This window comes from Engystomops pustulosus, chromosome 6 (genome assembly GCF_040894005.1).
Source record: "Engystomops pustulosus chromosome 6, aEngPut4.maternal, whole genome shotgun sequence".
NCBI classification, from domain to species: Eukaryota; Metazoa; Chordata; class Amphibia; order Anura; family Leptodactylidae; genus Engystomops; species Engystomops pustulosus.
In genome coordinates this window covers 13412302-13434765 of record NC_092416.1, presented here as the reverse complement: position 1 = coordinate 13434765, position 22464 = coordinate 13412302, and the positions used below count along the sequence as shown (strand labels likewise).

At 40.9% G+C, this 22464-nt stretch overlaps 1 protein-coding gene across 1 annotated transcript; it reads right to left on the bottom strand.

Annotated features, from left to right (window-relative positions):
* Positions 1-4032: 4032 nt before the first annotated feature.
* LOC140065853 (B-cell receptor CD22-like) lies at positions 4033-22233 on the bottom strand. Its single transcript, XM_072113410.1, has 8 exons — positions 21891-22233; positions 14446-14733; positions 12601-12850; positions 8638-8918; positions 7970-8060; positions 6943-6979; positions 5645-5707; positions 4033-4181 (listed from the first exon to the last, which is right to left on the bottom strand). Exons 1-8 carry the CDS (start codon positions 22222-22224, stop codon positions 4110-4112), a joined length of 1416 nt encoding a protein of 471 aa, XP_071969511.1. The 5' UTR covers positions 22225-22233; the 3' UTR covers positions 4033-4109.
* Positions 22234-22464: the final 231 nt, after the last annotated feature.

The following is a 22464-nucleotide window of genomic DNA, read 5'->3' as shown; positions in this document are numbered from 1 at the left end:
GCCGCACTTTCACCGGATTGTCCAACGTTTTCGGGTTTTGCACGGCTGTGACAGATATTTACCAGGTCATTGGGTCCCTGTCCCCAATGGGGCTCACAATCTAATCAGTATGGTTTGGAGTGTGGGAGGAAACCAGAGGACCTGGAGGAAACCCACACAAACACGGAGAGAACATACAAACTCTTTGCAGATGTTGAATACAAATCACCCATTTAGGCTGAAACGCGTCGATCTATGCTTCTTGGAAAGCCGTTATATGGGGAGATACTGCCTGTACTAATGGACTTTTAAAGAATTGATAACAAAGCTATACAAGATTTTATCTACCTCTACGGAGAGTGCTGGAAACAATAAATCCTAATACAGACCCTAAATTAGTCAATAAAAACAACCAAACCAGAAAATGAGTGACCAAGACCCCAGCGCAGACAATAATAATGAAGACCCACGGAGCAAACAGTATCGGAGACCCCCAGAGCAGACAATAATAAAACAATGGAGACTCCCAAACCCCCTTAAAAATGCTGGAGCCACCTAATAATGCTGCAGCCCCACAGAGCTCCACTAATAGCGCTGGAGGTCCCTACTAATGCTGCAGACATGCCGAAGACTCCAAACTCCAAAAACCCAATTAATAAAGCTAAAGACCCACCAGAGCTCCATTACACATACTAGAGACCCCATCCAGAACCTCCTTAATAATGTTGTGAGCCCCCTACTTGAGACCCCCCAGAGCGCCCTTTATAATACTAGAGATCTTCCAGTTTTCTAATTCCACATCACCTAAGTTTTATCAAAAATAATCTATAAATTAAATACTTACTGTAGGGATCAGCTAAGGCTGCGTCTGGTGCTTTCTCCAATTCTCTAAATACAAGTTTCGCGGTTAGATCATTTTCCTGTTTTACGCGTGTAACATGCCTGATCTGCAACTTCCTCTTTTATAAAAGGTTTTGAGAATTTTATAAAAGTTCTATTTTAGACTACACTATAACTATTTAATACACTGCCGATTTTGCCAACTGCAAAGAATAGAGAGATCTTTCATTTTATTATTGGTCACTTTAACTACCAGAAACCGAATCTTGAAAAATCCAAAAAATGACATTGTATGATTTTGAATCAATCTGTAACTGCCTATGATACAAATGTAATATCTCTCCAGTCTGGGAAAGGTTGGGAAGAGGATTTTGGAGCTTTTTCTGGGACAATATTTACCGAAATAATAGTCTCTCACTTTGGGGGTCACTTACTAAGGGCCCGAATCGCGTTTTTACGGCGGGTTACCCAAATTTTTTACGCCAAATTTTTTGCGCCAAATTTTTTGTGCCGATTTTTCCTGAATTGCCCCGGGTTTTTGACGCACGCGATCATATTGTGTCGCATCGGTGCTGGCATGCACGCGACAGAAATCGGGGGGCATGGCCGAACAAAAACCTGACGGATTCGGAAAAACCCCGCATTAAAAAAAAAAATGTGTCGCTGGACAAGCGATTACCTTCACCCAGCAATGGATCGTGAACTCCGGCGGACCTCGGTGGACTTCAGTGCAGCGGCAACACCTGGTGGACGTTGGAGGAACTGCCTTAGTGAATCGCCAGAAGACCCGAATCCACCGCAGAGAACGCGCCGCTGGATCGCGAATGGACCGGGAAAGTAAATGTGCCCCATTGTTTGAGGGATGAGCTAAAATAGCACTTTTAAGAGATATCAGATGGAAGATGTAAACTTCATACATTGTAACTGGTCCTACCCCCGGTAGTCCCCATGTATGAGGATTATTTTAGTTAACAAAATTAAGTATGAACACAGTTATTATAGGAATATTGGGAAAGGGAATTGGAGAATGATTTGGAATGTGATATAAAGTCTAGGAACCCAAAATCCTGTGCAATGATACTTTATAACCTTCTCTTTCTTATTTCTCTAACTTTCTCTCTCTCCACCGGGGGATATGGGGATTGGGGCAAGTTTGGTGGGGAAGGGTGTGGGGGTTATAAAAATTCATTAACAATTTATATGTTCGGTTTACATGCTGATGTTAAATTGGTTGATGTTAACTAGAGATGAGTGAGCACTAAAATGCTCGAGTGCTCGTTACTCGAGTCGAACTTTTCCCGATGCTCGAGTGCTCGTCTCGAATAATGAACCCCATTGAAGTCAATGGGAGACTCGAGCATTTTATTGAGAAATAAGGAAGTCAGTCCTGTTTGTTTCTTCGTTTTTTATTCAATGGAATATTCGTGGAACTTCAAAAAGGAGAATGACCCATGTTAAACATCTGCAATGTGTTCTTCACACATATTGTTCTTCACATACTATTGTGAAGAACAACTTTCTGTACTCATGTCTTCTGATAAGTACGGAAACATCTGCAATGTGTTCTTCACTGTGTTCTTCACTTAAATGATCCTTAATGATCCTTAAATGATCCTTAAATGATCCTGTGTTCACTGTTTTCACTGTGTTCTTCACTGTTCTCCCCTTAGTAAATGACCCCCATTCTCTAATTTGCTGTTATTAACAAAAATGCAGCATTTCACAGACATAATTCCAACCTGTCTCTATCAGTCCTGATGCACACAATTTCAGTTGCCCCTAGACACGACCCTGTAACTTCTGACTTAGGGTCGGGTGGCCACCATCTTGGATTTCTGTGTGAGACCCTGTAACTTCTGACTTAGGGTTGAGCTGCCATCTTGGATTTCTGTGTGAGATCCTACTGATGAGATCTCAAAAAAATAATTTAAAAAATTACGAAAAAAGACTTTTCCACTTTTAACCCCAAACAAAAATTAAAACCTTTTTAACTAGCTCTATGTGTCCCGATAAAAGCACTGCAAAAAAATGTTAGGGTAGCACATAATAACAAAAAAGTACGGCTCTTCAACCGGCGCTTATGAAAATTCGCTAAAAAATGCCCGGTCACCAGAGCCTTTTAAGGCCACTACCACTAAGGGGCTAAAGAAGAAAAAGCTACAATACTATAAAGAAGTGGGATATACATGTAATTAGGGAGGGATAAAATATTTAGATTGAAAGTCTTCTTGAAAGAAAAAAAAAAGAAAAAAATAATAATAATAATAAAAAAAAATTTTTTAAAAAATAAAGTCTTCTTGAACAAAGTTCTATAAAATTTTTGGTCCCGATCAATGGTTAATTAAGAGAAGTGCGTGCCCTCTATAGTTACATCCATATTATAATCTTTTAGTGGGGAGAATGCAATCAGACTTTTTAAAATATTTTTGCCACTTAGTTATTTGTAACATTGGGGGAGATTTACTTACCCGGTCCATTCATGATCCAGCGGCGCGTTCTCTGCGGTGGATTTGGGTCTTCCGGCGATTCACTAAGGTAGTTCCTCCTGCGCTGAAGAGCATCGGAACGCCCTGGAGTTCACCGAGCCGGGCTGAGTGAAGGTAAACGCGTGCCGAGTGACAATTTTTTTAAAAAAATGCGGCGGTTTCTCTGAATCCGTTGGGTTAATGTTCGGTCACGCCCCCGGATTTCCGTCGCGTGCATGCCTGCGCCGATGCGCCACAATCCGATCGCATGCGCCAAAAACCCGGGGCAATACAGGGAAAATTGGCGCAAATCTGAAATATTCGGGTAACACGTCGGGAAAACGTGAATCAGTCCCTTAGTAAATGACCCCCAGTGTATTAGATATAATTACCGGCAAATTACGCTTTGTACATTTGAAATGTATTCCTAGAAAGTGTCAACCTTTATTTTCATTTTTTTGCTATATTTTTCTAGCTATATTTAGTACACTCCTTTTTAGTCACATTAGTTTATTTTTTCCAGCTATTTTTGTTAAGACAGTACAGAGAACAAAACTCAATATTAAATTCAAAGTTGATTCTGTGATACTACTACACATTTTTTAAACATTTCTACAACATTTTAAACATCACTTTACTTTTCAGATAATATATATAAAGAAAATAAGAAATTTTACATTACAAAAAGTAAAAAAAAAAAACTAACCAACTTAACAAAATGTTGACACAAGAGGTAAAAATGCTTGTTTCATCACCTTTGGGCTTGTTAAGTCAGAAAACAAAATTGGACTTGGACCTTTAATGATCATTTCAAACATTTTCTTTTTAGATGTTTGCGTAATCGTTAGCCCCGCCCTCATATGAAGCCATAAAACGGGTGTCCATAGGGATAACAGGCTGTAAGATGAAACATATAGTCAACATACTTGTAAAATTACAAAGACGTGACGAAAAGAAAATGACTCTATATTTATATTATATATAATTAATATATACAATCGTTTGGAAAATAGGTAATTAACTCCTCCTAGTCCTCTAAATCACTGATTTGCTTTTTGTTTTATTAATAAAAAAATAGAAAATGTCCCTTTTATCTAAATTTCCACTAATCTTTTCATCAGAGTTAGCGTTTGCAGTATTAGAGTTGCCATTAGACATAGGATAAAGGTAAGAGGTAACCGCAACCCTCGTTCTAACCCTAAGGATTTATTTACATGAACGTATGCCCACCGTGCCGTAGCCAGGTGGGCATACGTCCATTGCGATGAGCCATAACACGGGGAAAGAAAGGACATGGCATACGGCGTATGGGCCGTAACACGGGGAAAGATAGGACATGTCTAGAGATGAGCGAGCATACTCGTCCGAGCTTGATGCTCGTTCGAGTATTAGAGTACTCGATACGGTTCGTTGCTCGGACGAGTATTTCGCCAGCTCGAGAGCGAGCTTTCACTTAAGGAAACCCAGTGAAGAACAGTGAACACAGTGAACACAGGATCATTTAAGTGAAGAACACAGTGAAGAACACAGTGAAGAACACATTGCAGATGTTTACGTATATCTGATAACTTATCAGAAGACACTAGTGCCGAACGGTGTTCTTCACAATAGTATGTGAAGAACAATATGTGTGAAGAATCTCTAGACATGTCCTATCTTTTCCCCGTGTTTGGAGTGGTAAGGTGTAGCATGTGTGTGGCACCGTATCGCTCCATGCAGTCATTGCCTTCTATGGAGGATGTATGTACAGCCGCAAGCTCATGGCCGTACATACATCCCCCATAGGGTCATGTGAATGAGGCCGAATGCTAATGCAAACCCTAACTATAACCCTACCCCTAATGAAAAAATAATGCAGAAAATGAACATAGAGATACAAATAGATTCACTAATCTCTACATTTTTATCCCGTACATAAAGGAATTGGTTTTGTGTTTTGTACTAATAAGAAGGAATCAGCTTAAAAACAGCGTGTTTCTGCAGAGGGGACTGGTAGGGCTGAATCTAAATTCATGTTAAAAGCCTTCTGGAAATTTGGACTTTGAATTATATTGAGTCACTTTCTAAAGAAATGCATTGGATCCAACAATGGTTGCATGATAATTTTGGATTCTTAATAAAGTAATTGATAAGTGATTGTTGTTTAGATACATATAAAAGATCTGCCAGTCATAGTGGCAGTTGAGTATCTGCTGAGTAGTCGTAGGTTTTAGGATATGCAGTCACCCTTGTACCCTCTCTCACTTTCTCTGTCCTCCTCTAACTGCCAATATTTCCTCTCTTCAATCACAAATGTTAAGAATTACAATACATGCAGAAAGAGAGCTACATAATGAAGGTGATTGTATAGTCATAGTTACCTTCAGATGACTATATACATTGCTAATCTCTGATGTCCTCAGGCTGCAATATGTATTTTCAGTCTGCAGAAAAAAGGGGTTGTTTTATTAAATTAAGTCAATGTTCCTGTGAAGGATAATGCAACATTAAATAATAACTAAGACATTTATATTTATGGCACATGTCGGCTCCGTCTTTAGCCAAGCTTGACACACCGGGATCACCTAGAAAAGAAAGTTATAATTAGCAGCACGGAGCGGAGGGACAAGATGTCCGGTGTTCCGGACTGCCAATTATGCACACACCCGCTCCTCCTCTTATGCTGGGAGACAGAGGTGAAGCCACGTGAGAGGAGTGAGTTCACACCTCTTACATGATATCACCTCACTCTCCCATGCTCCCAGCAGGCGAGAGGGAGGTGCAGGGGCATGAATAATTAGCACATCTTGTGTCCACACTCCGGGATGCTAATTATACCTGTAAGTCTTTTTATCTAGGTGATTCCGGCATGTCAAGCTTAGCCAAAGACAGGTCCGAGATCAAGATGAAGAGGAGCGGAAGTGAGTATTTCTAGGTTCTAGGAAGTCAACAGTTGAAATTAGGTTAACTAGAACAAGGATAGTTTCCATGTAAGAAAACCAACTATAAGAAATCAAAATTTTAAGGTTCTAGATGTAATGTTCTAATCTCTAATCTTTCATTCCCTAATCCTATAGTACTTTCTAAGGTAAGCAATGCTTTATCTACCTAATCTGCACTTATTCTTTATCTACCCAATGTGCACATTTTCAGCAGAGGCTACTGGGGCATGGAAAAGCCTCTCTGGGCAGTGGGAGCTAAGGCTACTTTAGAATCCTCTGTGACCTTCATACCTGGGTTTTTCTCAACATGCTCCTCACACCACGTCTGCAGTCTCGACTCCTTCGGAGCTCTGCGTATGAGCAATAGCTCCGGATTCAGAACCGACAAGAGTGCTGCTATATATGCTTGCTCTGAATCTGTATCTACTGCACATGTACAGAGCCCCAAAGGACCTGAGACTGCGGCAGCAGTGGTGGGAACACACTGAGGACAATCAGCTAGAAGAGATCACAATGGCTACTGGGGCATGGAGTGGACATCCCAGTAGCCTCTGCTGAAAATTAGCATATAAATTACATATATTGTAACATAGCTTAGAAAGTATTATAGGATTGGATAAAAATAGATTAGGTCTTGGAACGTTACTAGCGACCTTCCATCAGATCTACCTTAATGGGTAATGTAGATTTCTAATGGTAGGTTGCCTTTAAGCATATACTGCACCTAAATCACATACCTCAGTGTTTCTTGGCTTCTTCAGTCTTAGCTTCTTTCTATGGATATAAATTAATAGTGGTAATAAAAGAAAATTCGAAGTAAAAAAGAAATGTAAAAAATGTCCAAAAAAATATTTTGTAAATGTGCCATTTGGAGAAGAAACCAGAGACTTTCTGTTTGGAGCCATGAACCAGGAGGTTATCTGACTACTACTTCTGCTTGTACTTCAATTTCAATAAAAGTGATGTCACAGATCAGGGGGCGTTAACTCTTTAAATGCTTCTGGCAAAGTCGTACAAGGTTTTAAAATTTGGGTTCGGCAAAACTCATCACTAATTATTGAGTTTCTCTTTATTTTTTATGTCCAAAGTTTACTAAATGTAAAATTATCAAATTGATGAATCTGTTGGTCCAGGGATAAAGTGTATATTTGTTAGTAGTGTAAATAAAGCTAAACTTAACCTATGATGTTGTGCCAATGAATTTGAATGGGTTAGGACCGTAGCTGCAAGCTTCTACGGAGCTAGTAATGTTCCCTTTAGATGGCCTATGGCAGTGATGGCGAACCTTTTAGGGATTGAGTGACGAAACTACAAGCAAAAGCCACATATTTTTAAGTGCCAAAGTGTTTAAGTGCCAAATGCCAATTTAAAGTAACTCACAGATTTCAAAAGTATTGGCGCCCTGAGGACACCAATACAGGAGAAAGAAGGAGAAATTCGAATTGTTATTGTAGTTTCCCTCTAAAGTCCCCTCCGGAGAAGGGGCTACAATGATTATCAAGTTCTGTCCATACCTCCTTAATTCAGTTCTTGAGTCCTGAATGGTGATCTTTGTGCTGGGTGCCCAAAGAGGGGGCTCCGAGTGCCACCTCTGGCACGCGTGCCATAGGTTCGCCACCACTGGCCTATGGGATGGTTGGTGCAGGTTACTACTGAGAAGACCCCGTATTAACCTTATTCCTTTATCGGGTGGTTGCGATAACACAGACATTGATGTGGACTAGTTACAAATTTACAACATTGATTACACAGGGACATTGTTACCTCCAGCAAACATATGCAAGTAATAGAATCAACAGCGAGCAGCAGAACGTGCCAAGTGTTGCTAGAAGGATAATGTGTTTGAATCCTTTATCTGTATGTGAATAGAAATAAATACAAAAGATTAATATAGACTAAAAAAAGTTATTAAAATGCTTTTCAGGAATTCTGGAAAACCTGTGGGGGCTGGGAAAGGGGTGGCAAAAAAAAAAAAGAAATTGTCGCCCTATTACTTCCAGTCTTCTGCATCTGCATCCAGACGAGAGTTTAGGGGGTCTCATGTCCTGCTTAAACCAATTATTGGCCTCCTAAAACTAAGGAACTGTGCTTTCGATGTAGAAGAAGTGGCAGAAAGTGGGTTCTTTGACACCCCAAAACTTCTGGCATAGAAAAGGTATCAAGGACTGGAATTACCATGGAAAAGCGTATTCCAATAGTTTTCTGTAAACAATCAATAATGTATTAACTACTGGAGCACAAATTTACAAGACAGTGTCCAGCAAATTTTAATTTTTTTCAAACATATTTTTTTTTAGATAACTCAACTAGTTGGACCCCAGCTTTGCAAGGCTGTTGTGCCAACCACATACTCCCCATGCTGCCCATGGAATAAAATAGGGTCATTATTTAAAAAAAATGTTATCCTTATAATTCTTTGATTATATACATACTTGACAAAGATATCTCTATCAGGGTGGATTCTCCTCTCCCCACAGTATTTCGGGCAGCACAGGAATAGGGCTCCATGTCCCTGGTCACATTCCTCACTGTCATCTCACGTCCTCTGTCTGGTAATCTGGTTCGATTTTTCCCTTTGTACCATTCATACTCAGATACATGAGGTTTGGAGAAGCTGTTACATTGTAACGTCACATCACTTCCTTCTATCACTTCATGATTCCCGATCACTGTGACAGTGACATTTTTTGGAGAATCTGTGTAGGCAACATTGCTATATTATAATTTATGCAACACATAATTATTAGCATGAGACATCATCTATTGTCAGTAGTGATGTAATGATGGGTCAGTGTTATCTATATAGAGGTCATTGTACAGGAGGGGGAGGAGATAAGCTGTGACATCATCTATTGTCAGTAGTGATGTAATGATGGGTCAGTGTTATCTATATAGAGGTCATTGTACAGGGAGGAGGAGGAGGTGAGCTGTGACATCATCTATTGTCAGTAGTGATGTAATGATGGGTCAGTGTTATCTATATAGAGGTCATTGTACAGGGAGGGGGAGGAGATAAGCTGTGACATCATCTATTGTCAGTAGTGATGTAATGATGGGTCAGTGTTATCTATATAGAGATCATTGTACAGGGAGGGGAGGAGATAAGCTGAGACATCATCTATTGTCAGTAGTGATGTAATGATGGGTCAGTGTTATCTATATAGAGGTCATTGTACAGGGAGAAGGAGATAAGCTGTGACATCATCTATTGTCAGTGGTGATGTAATGATGGGTCAGTGTTATCTATATAGAGGTCATTGTACAGGGAGGGGGAGGAGATAAGCTATGACATCATCTATTGTCAGCAGTGATGTAATGATGGGTCAGTGTTATCTATATAGAGGTCATTGTACAGGGAGGGGGAGGAGATAAGCTGTGACATCATCTATTGTCAGTAGTGATGTAATGATGGGTCAGTGTTATCTATATAGAGGTCATTGTACAGGGAGGGGGAGGGGATAAGCTGTGACATCATCTATTGTCAGTAGTTATGTAATGATGGGTCAGTGTTATCTATATAGAGGTCATTGTACAGGGAGAAGGAGATAAGCTGTGACATCATCTATTGTCAGTGGTGATGTAATGATGGGTCAGTGTTATCTATATAGAGGACATTGTACAGGGAGGGGGAGGGGATAAGCTGTGACATCATCTATTGTCAGTAGTGATGTAATGATGGGTCAGTGTTATCTATATAGAGGTCATTGTACAGGGAGGGGGAGGGGATAAGCTGTGACATCATCTATTGTCAGTAGTTATGTAATGATGGGTCAGTGTTATCTATATAGAGATCATTGTACAGGGAGGAGGAGGAGATAAGCTGTGACATCATCTATTGTCAGTAGTGATGTAATGATGGGTCAGTGTTATCTATATAGAGGTCATTGTACAGGGAGGGGGAGGATATAAGCTGTGACATCATCTATTGTCAGTATTGAAAAAGGGATACAGTACCCTTTATTATCATACTGACATTGAAAAGTAAAGTTAAACAATCAGCAATCCTCCCTAAAAACTTTTTTTAAAAAATATGCCATAACACAGTACTTTTAAGGTGCCTAATCCTCGTGTTTTAATTTTTTTAATTTACATTTTCATCTTTTAAAACTATTTTTACATTATGAGCAAGCAAACAAGCACCATTCTCTCCTGGCGAAACAACTGAGGGAGAAGAGAGATCACCAGACTCCCCACATCATACGGGATTCCGGGGGGAACCTATTACATGACCTGAGAGCGATTGCCTCTCGCTTCCAATAATTTTATGCTAAATTATATTCCCTGCCAAATACCCTACCCCTAGATGAGGGCCTTAGAAAAACGTTGCTACAGGATTTTTTGAACTCTTGCTCCCTTCCTGGACTCCCCTCGGAGGCCATTGAGACGCTCAGCTTAGAATTAACGTCAGATGAGATAGAGGAGGTGATCAAAGGAATGCCTAACGGGAAATCTCCGGGCCCAGATGGGCTCTAATATCTTTACTATCAAACCTTCTCCCCTGTGTTGTTGCCACATATGACAAAAGTGTTCAACGCGTTCCTACAAGGTGAACCCATGCCTACAACTTTCACTCATTCTTATATCACCCTTATCCCCAAGCCTGGGAAAGATGCAACCGATTGTGCTAATTATAGACCGATTGCGCTTTTGAACGCAGATTTGAAAATATTCACAAAACTACTGGCCAATCGCCTGATTCAGTGGATCCCTCAGGTAATCCATAAGGACCAGGTAGGCTTTGTACCGGGACGACAAGGTGGCGACAACACGAGGAGAACAATTGATCTTATTGATGTAGTTAATAAACAAAATGACCAGGCCCTGATTCTCAGTTTAGACGCTGAGAAGGTGTTTGATCGCCTCAGTTGGCCCTTTATGTTTCAAGTGTAAGAACACATCGGAATAAAAGGTCCCTTTCTCCAGGCTTTGAGGGGGTTGTATTTAAATCCTACAGCGGAAATTAAGCTTCCACATGCGTCCTCCCCACCTCTGCGGATCAGAAACGGTACACGTCAGGGCTGCCCACTTTCTCCTCTCCTGTTTATACTTTGCATTGAACCCTTGGCCTCCATTATCCGTCAGGACCCTAATATCCATGGTATTATGGTTAGAGACAAGGAATTCAAACTGTCGTTATTCGCAGATGATATTTTGCTCACCATCACTCAACCTCTAATCTCCCTACCCAACCTACAAGCGAGGTTGCAGCAGTATGGCCGTCTTTCTGGCTATAAAGTGAACACTTCAAAGACGGAGGCATTGCCTCTTAATCTTACCCAACCGCTGGTAGACCAATTGAAGGCCACATTCAGATATAATTGGAAAGCAGACGACGCTATTAAGTATCTGGGGAAACTTCTGACCCCCTCTTACAATACACTGTATGGGCAGAATTTCCCTAGCAGTTTTCGGGAAATAAGGACCCTGCTTGATAATTGGAACAGTCTCCCCCTCTCCCTCTTTGGCAGGATAGCAGCGGTTAAAATGACTATCTTACCTAAGCTGCATTATCTTTTTGAAACCCTACCAGTGTCAGTGCCGTTGGGTGCTCTGAGGTCCCTGCAAGCATCAATATTACACTTTATCTGGGCAAAAAAGAGACACAGAATCTCCAGGTCTGTTCTACTCTCTCATAAATCTAGGGGCGGCCTATCGGTGCCGGATATTACCAGATACTACTGGGCAACACATTTGCGGCGTATTCCAGCATGGTCCACCTTAGTGGCATTCTCTAAGTGGATGGAGATAGAGAAATTGTGGTTGGCCCCTTTCCACCCTAACTCTTACCTTTGGCCTAAAGAGGCGCCTGCGCTGCCCGACCCCCAATTAGGCCCTATTTCATTCACGATTAAGTTATGGAGGGCCTGTCTGACCAGATTCCCACTGGTGTCTCAGTGCTCTCCTATGCAATCTTTCTTACACACTCCCCTCATGCAACAAGCCGGGGCTGGGCAGGAAATTAAACCCTGGCATGAGAAGGGTTTGTTTAGATTTGCAGACATTGTGGATTACCGAGATAGGAAGATTTTGCCCTTTGCTGCCCTACAGGATAAATTCCATATCCTGCATGCGGCCAATTTTCACTGCATCCGAATTAGGCACTTCTTACAATCCCTGGACAGTGCTGAGATGGTTTCGGCACCCACTACGTTTGAGCACATTTGCAAAACTGCTACCCAGACTTCTGGCCTTATATCGGATATCTACATGATACTACTGCACCCCAGCCCAGACGAACCCATCGCACACCCGTACATGGCCAAGTGGGAGAGCATAGTAGGGGGACCAATATCTCAAGACACATGGCGGTTGATATGGCATAGGGCGGCTAAGACCTCCTTGTGTGCTACACATAAGTAGAGCCAGTACAAACTGATGATGCAGTGGTATCATACCCCATCCTTGTTGCACAGACTATTTCCAGATACGCCAGATACTTGCTAGCGATGTGGCTCAGTTGGAGGTACTCTTCAACACATCTTCTGGACGTGCCCGTTAGTGCAGCCTTTTTGGCAGGAGGTAAAGACTCTCCTTCGGGAGGTCGTAGCGGTGGATATCCCACTCTCCCCATTATTTCATTTGCTGAATTTTCTCCGCACCCCATGGCCAAGGCGACCACAAAACTGAGCTTGCACATACTCACAGCTGCGAGGTGCCTGATAACACAATTCTGGAAGAGGCAAGCCCCCCCCCCCTCTTGACTGGACCTTCTCTCTAGGGTAAGGGAAACTCGCAGTATGGAATATCTGACTGCTTCCCTGAATAATCGTATCCCATTGTTTGACAAAACCTGGGAACGTTGGGACCGCTACTGGATAGAAGAACGAGCAGGAGGATGAGAGTGACATGGCCACCCCTTTAGTTTCTACCCAAGTGTTAATTGTTGTCATAGTGAGTATGTATGGATGTCTTTTGTTTGTATCCCTTTTCCCCAACCCCTCTAGACCAGTTAGGCATAGTGTTGATGCCGTCCTTGGTATTTGTTTCACTGTCATAAACATATTACACTGTTAGATTTCACATTCTGATACGCAAATGGAAGATTTAAACTGTTGATACCCTTTGGGGGGAAAATTCTTTGTCTTTCAGTTGTTTTACTGTTGAAAAACTTCAATGTGAAATATGTACGTGATAATTTGTCTGTTATATATTTTTGAAAAATGATAATAAAAATACATTTAAATATAAAAAACAAAAAAACTATTTTTACATAGGTATCCTCTTCTCTCAGTTTTTTTTTTTATACATGTCTAGGATACTATCCATGGGGAATCTCCAAAATATCCATTTCCATCTTTTTTGAAAGTCATTTAAATTATTATCCTAGCATGTTAATTTTTACACTGTTGGGTTTTCTTGTGGTTTTAATAACTTTGTGCCATACTGACCACAGACATAATGGGGGTTATTTCTCAGGACTTCTATGCCAGAAAATGGGCATATAAGCCGGGAAATAATCACAAATGACTTGTTATATGTTCGCCAAGAGGCCTTTGAGGGGCTTGAAGGGTGGGTGAGGCCAGCAGTAGCGTGGGCCGGCGCAGGGCACAATCTGTGGTGTGCAAATTTTCAAAAGGTGAAAGTTTGCATGTTACAGAATATTTCAGGACCTGGAGTAGAAATAAATTCTGAGCAGCCGGCAACCGGATTAATGGAGAGTCTGGAGCCCCTTGGTGTATCAGGCTGCTCGGAAGGGGCTGCAACAGTATCATAAGGCATCACACGAGTGCCGGTGTAGTATAATTAATCCCCGATGTGTATAATTATTAGAATTGTTCTGCATGTTGTATGATCTGTGCCCCCAAAAAATTAAGATTTCTATGAAACAAGGAAATTGCAAGTATTCAAAAAACAGGCTTTCATGTGACAGAAATCAGGGGGTGGGCTGTCGAACGATCCGACTGATTCGGGCTGAGCGCAGGATTTAACTTTAAAATTGTGTCACAAGACAGTGCACTTACATGCACCAGGAAGAAAAAGGTGAACTCTGGCGGATCTGAACGGGGAAGCGACACATGCAAGAAATCGGGTGAATCTTAGTGAATCGGGATCTTAGTGAATCGCACCAAAGTGCATGACCGTATTTTGGTAACTCTGTTGGCTGGGTAAGTAAATGTGCCCCAATCTTTCTGCTGTAATGCCTGAATTAATTACAGTCCCTAATCCAAAAATTCCTGCTCTAAAAGGATCCTGAATTGTTAAATATAGGACACATGGAAATACCTATGTAAAATACGTACAGTGGATGTTTAAAGTAGTTAATCCGTCAGTTCTTTGTCCATTAGGATGTGTAGCCGTGCACTGGATAAGACTCCCATCATCCTCATAGGAAGGAATATAAGTCAGTTCTGATTCTTCTCTCCATGATCCATCCTTTAGATTCACGGACTTCTTTATAACATGACCGGGTTTGTTCCATTGTAGATCAGGAGGACTGGAGCCGCACGTGTGATCTACAGAACATTGTGCGGTGGTGGCTTCTCCTTCCGTTATAGGTCTAGGCACATAAAGATGAATATCCGTTTTACCTGTGGATTAAAAATATATACAATAAGTGACAAAAATCTTTTTTTCTGGAAATTTAAGCTTATCTCTTTTTTGGGCGTGGGGGAGTAGGTTTTTTTGATTTATATGAAAGGGCGATAAATCTGGTATCTGAATCTGTCTTTTGCAAAAATTGATTTTTTTGTGCAAAAATGTACAATTTTTTTTTAAACGTCAACATCCGGAAGAAAAATAAAAACAAGTAACAGAAAAAAAAACTAAATGAATATTACACCCAATTACTCATTCTCACTTCTTTCTTACAGTTTAGTTGTGTTTTTTAAAATGGTCAATGGTCCAAATGTTTATACGGATAATAACATGCGCTACAGAGGAGAATTCACAAGCTGAACAAAAATACAGGAAAGAAATGTATTCCTTAAAGTAAAATATATAATAAAAAAATATAATGGGGCAGATTTACTTACCCGGTCTATTCACGATCCAGCGGTGCGTTCTCTGCGCTGGATTCGTGTCCGGCCGGGATTCATTAAGGTAGTTCCTCCGCCGTCCACCAGGTGGTGATGCTGCGCTGAAAAGCATTGGAACGCACTGGAGTTCACCGAGCCGGGCTGAGTGAAGTGCAAGCTCTGCGACAGACTTTTTTTTTTAAATGCGGCGGTTTTTCTGAATCCGTCGGGTTTTCGTTTGGCCACACCCCCCGATTTCCGTTGCGTGCATGCCAGCACCGATGCGCCACAATCCAATCATGTGCGCCAAAATCCTGGGGCAATTCAGGGGAAATCGGCGCAAATCGGAAATATTCGGGTAACACGTCGGGAAAACGCGAATCGGGCCCTTAGTAAATGACCCCCATTATCCACACAATACCCCAAGAATAAATATAATAAAAAAATAAAAAAATATAAAAAACATATATAAAAACTAATAAAAAAAATAAAAAAATAAAAAGAATAAATATGTACATGCAGGGGTAGTTATTTTAGACTGAAAACGCAATAACAAAGAAACCAAAAAAATGTGTGTGAAAGACCCTGTGACCATGTAATTATAGACTATGAGAAGTTCAAGTTTTTGGGATGACAATATTTGCACCTGTAGTGAGTCACATATTATTCTTGTATAAAACTATATATGTACATATACACAAAAATAGATAAAGTCAGCATTTCAGAAAATAAAAAAAAGTGGGATCATCCTATCATAGGGCGACAAGTCCTCTAAAGATATAGACAGAAACAGAAAAATATTAGCACACAAAACCAGTGTACATTTTACTAGAAGGATGTATCTATTTTTATCTTTATTTTTCTTCCTGTTTTTTTCAGTCTTTTCGAGACATTTTTTGGTGCATTGCAATTTTTGCGCCGTTTTGAGGACATTTTAAAATGTTGGCCGGACATTTGTTTTTTGTCAGTAGGACGCATTTATCTTCTATTCCAGATGTGACAAATGTGGCAAATGACATTTATCATTTCAAACAGAAATTTCAAATTTGCGACATTTTTTGGCGCAAAAAACTCCAGGAACATTTTTTGCGACATTTGTAACAAATTTCTCAAAAAGAGATCTTAAAAAAATCTCCCATTTAACACAAGGAAAAGTGAGACTGATGAAGGTAGCAAAAGGAGGCATCGTTTTCCATTAAACACCTTGGAAAATGTATTTGCATACTTCCCAGAATTCCTTAATGGATCATCTATGGCTTTAAGCCTCCATACAACTTTAAAGGTGGCCTTAAGGAGAACATCTACCTTCTGACCAAATTACCAAAGAAGCAGACGGAAAAACGGCCAAATAGTCAAGTCTCAAAGTTTCTTTAAAAACAATAATAATGGAATTAAAAAATCTTTAAATTAAAAAATACTTTATTTTGTTGTCTATAGCAAAAAAAAATGTATAAGACAAAATATAAACAGAAATGTTGATTGTTAACCCCTCAGTGATGCGGTCTTAAAAGTTTCTAGTGACCGGACATTTTTAGCGAATTTTTGCATGCAGAGGTTTAAGGGACGTAACTTTTTTTTATGTGTGCTACCTTAAGAATTTTTGCAGTGTTTTTTTTTTTTTTTCCGGGACACAGAACTAGTTAAACGCCTTAAAAGTTTTAACATTTTTTTTTTTTTTCATTTTTAGTTTTATTTAGGGTTAAGAGTGGAAAAAAAGCTTTTTTTGAATTTATTGTAAATATTTTTGTTTCCTTTTCAAATTAACACAAAATTACCGTATATACTCGAGTATAAGTCGAGACCCCTAATTTTACCACCAAAAACTGGGAAAAACTACTGACTCGAGTTTTTTGCCTAAACCTGAGAAGATGGATAGGAAACATGGGGACATGGGAAATAAAAGAGTTATTAACTTATCACCTGTCACCCTGTCACAGGACTGTATTAATTTGCTATCGAAAGGACTGAGCTATGCATTAGTCGACGATTTCAATGAGGTGGACTTTGAGATAGACCTATATAAAGCAATCAGGAAAATTAATTTGCACAAATGGTTTATTAATAATCCACCGCGTCCCTCCAGCATAAAAGAGGGTGAGATTCCTGTAACTATAGGTCCCCTAGGTTTCATAGCGGGTATTTCGTATTCAGAAAAAGATAAAGAAACGTTAGAATTGCTGCTAGCACTTAATGAGGATGAAGTAGAAGAAACCAACACGATTGAAGTGCAGGGCTTCAGAGGAGGCATAAAATCCAGATTCTCCCCCCCCTTGTCCGCAGGAACACCCCTCGAGATCTTTCAGAGTCAAGTACTTAGGGATGTCCGCTCTAAAATATACCCCATAACTAAGGACAATTTGTCCATTGGGGAAAAGAAAGCCCTTAAGACTCTGAGATCCACTGAGGGAATTGTAATAAAACCTACGGACAAGGGAGGAAATGTTGTAATCATGGACCAAGCATACTATGTACACGAAGCACATCGCCAACTGCTAGATCAATATACCTACACTGCATTAGACAAATGCCCTTTGCAAAAGTTTAAAGATAGGTTACAATCCCATCTTAGGAGGTATGTAGAGAGAGGAGTCCTGTCAGAACAGCTTGCCATTAAATTATTTCCCTCTTTTCCACGCAAACCGCAATGGTACTTCCTACCTAAAATTCATAAGTCACTCACAGATCCCCCGGGCCGCCCGATTGTGGCTGGGATCGGGTCCCTGACAGAACCACTCTCAAAATATATAGATTTGCTGCTTCGCCCACTATTGAAAGATGTTCCCTCCTATTTGAAGGATACAAATTCCTTCTTGAGATGTATTGAAGAGATAGAGTGGATAGAAGGTTATGGGATGGCATCTGTTGATGTGGAGAGTTTGTATACTCGTATTCCTCAAGCAATGGCGGTTCATGCAGTTAGAAAAGTGTTAGGATCCACGAACAAAAGCGAAATGTACATTAATTTTGTCTGCGATTCCCTCCTCTTCATCCTATCCCATAATGCATTCCAATTTAACAACAAATGGTTTTTGCAGGTAGTAGGTACAGCTATGGGGACCCCGGTAGCCTGCACCCTAGCAAATATCTTCTTAGCTGTTTTTGAAGAGGAATATATCTTTACCACTCAAAATCCATATATTAAATATATTAAAACTTTTTCAAGATATGTGGACGACATTTTCCTGATATGGGCGGGTTCAGAATCGGAGTTTGAGGGCTTCGTAATGTATCTGAACAGTAACAATATGAATATGAAATTTCATCTAAATTCAGTAGGGAATCATTAGAATTCCTAGATGTTAGGGTGACTATCAATGCAGACGGGTTATCCACTGAGGGATTTAGAAAAGAAACTGCCACGTACTCTATTTTACATTATAAGAGTTTTCACCCCTTACACACCTGGGATGGTAACCCATATAGTCAACTTCTACGACTCCGTAGAATTAACAGCAGAGAAGATACTTTTAATTCCCAGGCAGACGAGCTAGAAACCCGTTTGAGAGATAGAGGCTACCCCTCACGGGTACTAAAAAAAGCAAGAACCAGAATTATGAAAACTAGACGATCCGAACTACTAGGCAGATCCAAACCGCCTCCTATTAGGAAAGACACACAACAGAAGAGGTTCACTTTTACATTTGGGTACAGCCCTCAAGAAAATAGTATCCGTTCTGCTATACTCAATAACTGGCACCTATTAACTACGGACCCTGATTTGCAAAAAATAGTCGATACTAGACCTCTTATATTGTTTAGACGCAGTAGAACACTTAGAAGCGAATTAGTGCATAGTCGGTTCTCTCCGACTCAAAACACATGGTTAGACCGTTCTGTCCCACATGGTAACTTTAAATGCGGCCAATGTAACTATTGTAATTACAATTTAGGCAAAAAGACCATAACCATGGGTGACATCTGTCACACTGTAAAACATTTTTTTAACTGTAAATCACAGTATGTGGTATATGCCATTTTTTGTCCTTGTCGAAGATTTTACATTGGGAAAACGATTAGACATTTACATACTCGGTTTCGAGAACATATCAGCTCCATAAGAACCGGACACGGTTCTCCTCGATTCATAGAACACATCAGAATAGCCCATTCAGGACGTACAGAAGCATTGCGCTTCATGGGCATTGATAAGGTTAACATGAATCCGTCAGGTGGAGATAGGAACAGAGAACTTATGAGATGCGAGGCTAGATGGATTATGCGCACAAAAGCGACGGGACCGATAGGTCTCAATGATCGCAATGAGTTAAGCGTATTTTTATAATCCACGATAGAGAGACATGAAGGAATTACTAATTTTCTTTTCAATACGGTAATTGCAAAGTAACCTGTGTTTGTTGATCATTTTATTATGTGGTGGAGGTTCACTGTTTATCATTTCCATGGTAACCTGGCCGGAACTCGTCTTATACGAAGTACCAGCCCATTGCATGATGTCACAGACTTGAGAAAGCGCGTTACGCGCGAAACAGCCTGTTGTTTGTGGCGTGCCCGGCACCTCTCTCTGTCATCCTGCTGGCGTGAATAAAAGATTGCTTCTTCGGTGAGTGACCCGTCTGCTGTTTTCTTTTTTATCTATTGGAAGTGTAAAGAAAAAATGTCTAACCCGTTATTGTCTAAGACAGTGGGGGTCATTTACTAAGGGCCCGATTCGCGTTTTCCCGACGTGTTACCCGAATATTTCCGATTTGCGCCGATTTCCCCTGAATTGCCCCGGGATTTTGGCGCACGCGATCGGATTTGGAAAAACCACCGCATTTTTTTAAAAAAAAGTGTCGCGAGACTTGCACTTACCTTCACTAGGAATAGGCCGGTGAACTTGAGTGCATTTCGGCAGGCCTCGGCGGACTTCAGCACAGCAGCGCCACCTGGTGGACGTCGGAGGAACTGTCTTAGTGAATCCCGGCCGGACCCGAATCCTCCGCAGAGAATGCGCTGCTGGATCGCGAATGGACTGGGTAAGTAAATCTGCCCCAGAGTATCCACCATTTATTTCATTCTGATTAAAAAAACTATTTTTACCAGAGTTCACTAAGATCGTGCACCTGAAATCATGAATGTGTCGCTTCCCAGCTCTGGTCCGACAGAGCTCACCATCTTTTTAGTGGTGCATCTAAGTGCTTGGGCTTGCGACACAATTTAAAAGTTAAATCCAGCGCTTGGTCTGAATCAGTTGGATCATCCGACGGCAGGCCCCCTAATATGAGACGCATGGAAGCAGCAGAGTTGCGCCACAAAAAGGGTCTCATGCAACACAATCCCAGCACAGAGACTTCAAAAATACCTGTGCAAGCCGCTTTAGCCCCGAAAGAGATGAACAGTGCGACAAAAGTGAGCGGCGTGACTTTTAAGCAAATAAAGCTCAGTCTGGCAAAAAAAGAACTGGAGTAACACATACAGTATAGGGGCACATTTACTATGGACCTTGCCCCAGTTTTTTATTGGACTTTGCACGTTATTCCTAGTGCAAACTGCTCGCACAGGTATTTAAGAAGTTTAAGTGCCACATTCTTAATGAGACACAAATTTCTGCACTGATGGGGGCGTCTCAGTCCTCAGTTGGGCCGTGTGCCTTACTTAACATGCAAAGTCCAACAGAAGTGTGTCGCATGCCCCATGTTAAAGGTGCACCGAAAAACAAATGGTTCACTCTGTCGGAAATATGCAGAGGGCACCAGATTCATGAAGTACGGGTGCCAGAAATCTGGGAACCTGGCGCCCCCTGCACACTACACAGGACAATGCACATGGTACACACTGCACTGTTCTTCATAAATGTGCCCCATAATATCTAAATACATTTTTTATTTTTAATGAATCCAAAATATAAAGCTGAGTATATGTGTGTGCGTGTGTACGTATGCATGTATGCATGAAATATTCAACCCACGCTTTCCAAAATCTACTTATTACCCACTATATACAGGAGCCATTGTCTGCTGCTGCTGTGGCAGTTGGAAGCTGAGCCGTGATTGGTTGCTGTTCTGCCACAGGTCGTTAATATGAGCTCTGAGCTGTGATTGGTTACTATAGGCAATGAAGATAAGATGATTATGTGTAAGATGTAAGATGGATAGGAATACAGAGATAGGGGGAGATTTATCAAAAATTTCTGGGCTCAAACTGTTCCAGTTGCCCATGGAAACCAATCAGAGATCAGCTGTAATTTTATAAACAGCTGTGGGAAAATTAAACTTGAGCTCTGATTGGTTGCCATGGGCAACTCTCAGACACGTCAGATACATCTCCCCATATACAAAGTGACAGTCAGAGAATGAGACTGCCAGAGACAGACAGTCACTGAAAGAGAATTCCAGAGACAGACAGTCACTGAAAGAGAGTGCCAGAGACAGACAGTCACTGAAACAGTGCCAGAGATAGAAAGTCACCGAAAGAGACGGCGAGAGACAGAAAGTCACTGAAAGAGACTGCCAGAGATAGACAGTCACTAAAAGACACAGTTGGAGACCGTGTCAAAAAGTTTAGAGAAAAGGGACGGTCAGTGACAGGGACTAATAGTGACATAGATGGACAGATTCAGTCTGAGACAGTCTATAGATACATATAAAATATTTTTTGTTAGCCCATTCTATTTTGTTATAGGTAAGAGCAGTTATTTACTATCCCGGGCAATGCCGGGATCTACAGCTAGTATAGTGCATAAAAGTGAGAATATTTCTAGTGGCCCTTGGTGTTCAACTTTACATATTTACCTGTAATACTGAGGTACAGTTCTCTAGAGTTGTTATGTAATGCATTAAGAAATCTACGTTCTCCAATCCCTGGATAGTATGTGTCATCATCTCTTTGTTTCACAGGGTCTATCCGCAGGGTACAGCTCTTATCTCCTGGCACCAGAGAGGTTCTGCCTCTGTATTCTGCTATTACGGATGATGAATTCTTTGTGTTTAAGATAATCGAATCAGTAAATAGGTAACTGTATAAGTACCATACAGTGCTGGATATTTCAGAGCTCCTGGCAGGATGATATATACAAGGGATCTCCACACAGGAGCCGAGCAGAGCCGTAATCCTAGAAGGGAACATCCATCGCTGACACACAGACCCCTGATAGAAGCCTGGAAGCAACGAGCAGAATATGAGGCCACAGTCACAGATTCTCATTATATCCGATTATTCTCTCATTGTGAGACGACTTACCCTGACAGATGAGGAGAAGATAAAGCTGCTGCAACGCCTCCATTCTGGATCAGGTTTGTCAGCGACTAAAACATGAAATACAGTCATAGAAACATGGGAAATGTCACATAGATACAATAATGTTTT